A 6000-nucleotide genomic window follows, 5' to 3' on the forward strand; every position below is an offset into this window, starting at 1 on the left:
CTGTTCGACAATCAAGTCATTAGCGAAACCTGTGATCATTAAAGGTGGAAGATGTGGTACTAAAGAAAATCCATGGTGGCTTGTGAGAGAGTCTTCAGTTAGTTTGCTAGATTGTAGAGACAGGGAGAAAGAGGTGAGCCCTGCATAACACCCCTTTTTTAGGCTTAAGGTGGCTGTCTTTCCAGTTACAGTTTCTATTTTGTACTGTTTCCTGTCTGGAGATTAACTATTAGTTCCCTTAATTTTTCAGGTATTCTTAATGCCCTCAAGGTCTGATGTAAATGATGGTGCCCAATGTTGTCAAACGCCTTACTGAGGTCTACAGAAATCACTGTTAGATCTGTTTTGTTCAGTTTTGCGGCATTTAAAACCGAATCGAGTGTAGAAGTACTGATATGTGTACCGGCTGAAGATATAAATCCCCGTTGCTGTGGAATAAAAGCACCGTATTCTCTTAGGCGTTTATCAAGAGCTCGCTCAATTACTCCCCTAACAAGAGAAAATATTGTGATTGGTCTCCGGTTTGCTATGTCACCAGAGGCACCTCCCTTGTGTATAAGAACGGTTCTTGCCTTTCTAAAACACGGTGGTACCTGTCCTGTTTGAAGCATACGAGTGGCTATTGTGGCAATTATCTCGGAAGCTAAGTCACTTGTAATAGCTCTAATCAGGTCCAGGTGAAGTGTCCACCGTAATTCTACTTGTTGCAAGCTGTATTCCATCTTTAGATATAACATTGAACGTGTTATTTTGAACCGTTTGTGTAGCTTCACTAACTTTTGGTGGATAATTTTCTCTCACTGAATTATATCATGTCCTATATTTCATGCAAATAACCATATAAATGTTGACAATTAATCAGACATCTTTCATTGTTTTCATGAAGGACCGTTCTAACTGCTTTCCTACGTTGATTGTGGAACTGAAATTGAGTTAACTGATATAAATATTTACTTCGTTTTTTTTTCTATCCCTGTTAGCTGACCTTTGCGGATTTGAGCTTTGTTTATATTCTTTTTCCGTATTAACATACGAGTTCTTTTTACGCGCCTCGGAAAATTTCCTTAGTGGGTGTTTAGGCCCAGGCAAAAAACATAGCAGTGGACAGAAACTTTAGAAATTCTTCTACAAGTAAGAAAAATTCAGAATCATTGACGTCACTTTGTAGCTTGTCCCTCCATATCACCATTTGCTCTTGTTAGTACGAGTTATGTGTGTTTTGTTGTTTTATTTCTTTTCCAGATTCATTCCCTTGTTCTGCAGATGTTCCTAAATTTATTTCATTACTTGGTGGTTGGATGCCCCAGCTGTCTGTCTATTCACTGGCCGTGATCGGTGAAATTTCGGATGTCTTTTCGAAATCTGAATATTGACCCCCCCGAGTGGGCTTAAACAGTTGTCCGCAATGGCTACACGTAGGCTGAGAGGAATTACTTTTGTCATTAGCCGAAACATTACTACTGTTTGCATCATCCAGCTCAATGCATAATATGTCAGCTCAGGTATATAAACTTCGGTTAACCTTACTTACCTGATCATTTGTGTGCTATGGTAGCTAAGCAATGTACGTAAATAAACAAAAATGGCTTCCCAGACTGAAGATGTATGCAAATTCAACTTGAAAAGATTATATAAAAAATATGCTAACGAAAACACAGATAGCATAGCATAGTATAGTATAAAAATCAATATAAATAACTCAATCAAAATTCTGTTATGCTGAAGAATACATCACCTAAAAGAATAATCCTATAGAGATCACATACAATATCCTTGGCTAATACATTCTCCATGGCCATCTAAAGATAGAGATAGATTAAAATCGAACTCCCCCCTGTCTTCAACTTACTAGCGTGATGGAATCGATTATTATTATTGTTATTAGTATGAGATGCGATAATTATTGTAAATATTAATTGTTTTTAGTGAAGTAGCCATGTACAAGATAAATAATTAAATAATAATTCTTATAATTATTGACATTTACAAATTACAAGTTGACCAAAACTTTCCAATTTGCATGCACAACTGATTCTACGTCCGTGGAAATGAAACCTCGCAAATTAACGTACTTAAAATGTCTCTAAATTTCACTGCTCTACTGAAAATATGTTCCTCGTTATGTCTGAACAAATTCGATGAGAAATGCACAAAATTAACGTCCCATCTTGAAGAAAAGTGTGGCGAAATTTCTGTTATAACACTGATACTTCTAACACACGCAAGCATCGTAAATTTTGCCAATTGTCTTCTCAGCACAGAAATTAATAGTTGAAGTTGTGATAAACTTCCACTAAAATAATACAAGCTCACATCAGCCCTGCACATAGCAAAATACATCGGACTACGTTGCAGAAGTTACTGGAATACAGACCTTATTTATCTCTTATCAACTCCAATTTTCTGCTCATCGTCGTTCCCTGTATGGATGAAGTTACTTGTTTATTTTACGTAAGTTTGCATAATATTTTGCTTTCAGATAATTTTATTACTTTTATTAACTTAATTCCAATAATATGAAAGAGAACACAAAATATATATACCCTCGCAATTTTCTCCACACGCTAATAATATGCATTCAGGTAACTCACCGAGACTAGAATCTTCGCCGTTGAACACCGTCAGTGCTATCCAACATCCAGATCATCTCCCGTGATGACATTGAAACTCTCACTGTAGAGCTCAATTAATAAGCCTTCCAGCATCGATATGTGAAGTTCGTGTTTGGTGATTTCAACAGTCATAATACAACATGGGGCTACACAGCTACCGACAAAAGAGAAGAGGCTGGGGTAGAATGGGCAGATTCGTGTGATCTAATTCTACTGCATGATAACAAACTTCCAGCATCATTCAACTGTATGAGATGGAGGCATGGATATAAACCACATATTAACTTACAGTATCTGAGGCATATCTCAGTTATCTGCGAAGTCAGTGGGGCAAGCAATCCTTAATCATCCTGTTATATGCTAGACATATGCTGCAATCTGACCGCAGACCGTTCCTTTTCATAAATACATCTTCATTCCAGACTGTAATGCCTTTCAGCATTCAGTCTGCGACCTTCTGTGAATTTACTAAACGCCGCCACAATCCTCTATTTGTAACTAGTTCTTTGGCCTCGTTTTGGTTCTATGCGCCTTATCTTTAAATCGTTGGAATCTGAGTTCCTTTTTGAAGATATCATTTTAAGAAGGCTGATTGGCAGAAATTTACCATTTCACTGGATGAGAACATTCTGAATATAGAGCCTTTTCCTGAATCATATGAGATTTTGTAAATATCGTGAAGCATTGTTCTCGTATCTCGATTCCCTGAGGCTGCACACTATATACTGTACCAGGAACGCACGGTACATGCTGTATTTTTAATGAATATTATTTAATTCTCACACGAGCCATATACTGCAAGTTTGGTGTATCTACGTTTAGCAGAGCGAGCCCGTACTAAGCGCAAACAGCTGCGAGTGACGTAGATGCAGGAGCGAGATAGGCTACCCGCCCGCTCAGCCACTTGCCACACGACATTGACCAGTGTTCCAGAATAAACGTCACGCCTTCCAGAAACTTCGGTTCGGAAAATTTTAAAGCTTCTGTATCAATGGTTGTATCAGTTCGAGAGATACGTCATTTTGTAGGGAATTATGTGAACGTCTACAATAGCAAGTTTCAAACAAATCCACCGAGGGATTTTCGCGTAATTCCACTTCTTAAGAATCACGACATCTGGCGACATATGAAAGACGAGCCAGCTAGGCAGCAGATTCCAGTCACTGCTGGGAGTTCTGATATGTCTGACTCGCCACGCTACGTCGTAATTCTGTTCGTCGGAACATAGTACTGTTCAAAATCTTAAATTCTGCGAGTGAAATGAACTTAGTAAATCGGACTAAGAATTTGTGTGCAAGTAGGGACTTTGATATTTGTCAAGTCTATAAAATTTTTCAACGGATTGTGGAAATTAGATTACTCACCATCAAGTGTTATAAATGTGCTAATTGCTTCAAAGTGACACTGCAACATTATATCTTTAACCGTGGTGTTTTTCTTAGATTGTCTCTAGTTTGAAACTCAGTTAAATTTATTTTATTTGCTATGCAAACGTGATCTTGAAAGTGCTTAAAATGCTTCGCTATAATAATAATACGAGTGTTTGCCTATTGCACAATTCAATACTCGAATGCTCCGATACAGGTGATTGATTGTTTGTTGAAGTGAACGGTAATCAACTCAAACTGGATTGAATTTATATCTGTACATAATAATTTCTAAACTTTCTTATTTCATAAGAGTGATTAACAATTTATCAGTTCGTCGCTAACAGAAGTGCCCAATGTATAAACTCTTGAACAGCGATTTTTTGTGTGTGTCAAATGCTACATAATTCAAAGTGGAAAGCAACCACGAACAGTGAACAATACGTGAACAAGCTTTAGTTTCATTATTTCCAGGAGTCAATACCATGAACTGTGATTTATTTTTTCTTTCGCATCTTCAACTTCTTAAGTGACACTTAAATTCTGCTATCTACATGTGTCAAGTAAAGTTCTGACTACTTCAAACTTCCTGTTACATCAATATTAAAGTAAATCGTTGGTGCCGAATAAATGTGTCGGGGACTGTGTAAATACGGACACTGGTATAAGTAAATTACGAGTGATTACCTCGCGGCAAGGTAATCGTAGAGCTTCGAGATCGTCTAGAGCTTCAGGTACGAGATAAGAGTTCGAACTCCCATGTTGGACGGACCTGGGTGTTCCAGCTCCATTCCTTGATGACGAAAGGACCGCGCGGAACGAATTCGATTGCATGGTGACGAGGAGACCTGGGAGTACGAGGTTACCTGGTAGGCGATTCTGAAGACGACTAATATCTGCATCAAGATGATATGCAATTCAACCTGCATTGAATTTGAATAAACTCATTTCTTTAAAGAAATCTCAATTTTCTTATAGATAGGGTCCATTCTCCTGTGCCAGGCCCTAGCTAACTTTCACCTAGGATCGCCCTGAGAAATGTCTTGTGCGCTTTTAAAATCAACAGTAGAGTCGGGCTATATTTTACTGCTACAATACAGAATCTAGCGAAATATTGAGAAAATATAGTGATCTCTTTGACAGCGATCCAAGCTGGGGAAGATATCTTAAAAGCGATATCTATTAACAGAAGCGATGGAGGAGAATGATCCAAAGATGAGTAGCCAGATAGCCTGGAGGTTTCTAAAGCGTCTGGGTTGCGACCCAACAGTTAGAGGGTCATGCGAATGTAACAGCTAAACAGATTGCTCGCCATCACGTGGAAAATGGTAAACCTCACCATCAGACTTCAAAATTTTACGGTCAGAAGAATTAGAGTCTAGTCATCTAATGCGGCTTTTCTGCATGGCAGCCGTTGACAGTAGTAAGAGCGGTAAGCCAGGAGGGATAGAAAACTACGAACCTACTACGCTGCCGTTATAACTTACACATGGCCGCGTCCCAGGTGGCGGGTAGAGGGTCCTGGTCGGGCTGCCGACCGACTCGTGTGAAATAAAATATCTCTCTCAGACCAAACACAGAAGCCTGTCTGGGTAAGGGACGAGCCCAAGGGATGCTGAATTTTGAACCAAATTACCTGTGTTTAGTTCCATCATCTTTGTGATTAGTACCACAAACTGAGGAATACATGGGTCTGTTGGAGGATCACTATTCGCTTACAATACCCGCGTATAGTATCCACCACTATGACGTAGGCTAACACTTTGTCCAGATTCGGTTGTAAAATCCCATTGAGATAAAAAGAGACTAACCTTGTTCGGGTGTTTTAGCATCTGGTAATGGACATCACGGCCTGCCTTCCGAGGAACACCACGGGATAGTGTGGGTCTCTGAGTGTTGTACTACCACTTGACGAAAACCATGGGTTTCCGTTCGGAGGAACACCAGTGGTCGGGTTTCCCTGTCGTTAATATCCTGCGCCGTTCCCGCGTCCAGGCATGGACACAAGAGATCCTGACTAG

General features: G+C 39.4%; 1 protein-coding gene across 1 annotated transcript in view; it reads left to right on the plus strand.

Moving 5' to 3' along the window:
- Positions 1-276, plus strand: part of LOC136881871 (zinc finger protein 665-like) — a 54161-nt gene extending 53885 nt beyond the window's left edge. The window contains exon 6 of the mRNA XM_068229356.1: positions 251-276. Within this exon, the coding sequence (XP_068085457.1) occupies positions 251-276 (26 nt within the window). The remainder of the gene's footprint in view (positions 1-250) is intronic.
- The last annotated feature ends 5724 nt before the right edge of the window (positions 277-6000 follow it).

Source organism: Anabrus simplex, chromosome 10 (assembly GCF_040414725.1).
Source record: "Anabrus simplex isolate iqAnaSimp1 chromosome 10, ASM4041472v1, whole genome shotgun sequence".
NCBI lineage: Eukaryota > Metazoa > Arthropoda > Insecta > Orthoptera > Tettigoniidae > Anabrus > Anabrus simplex.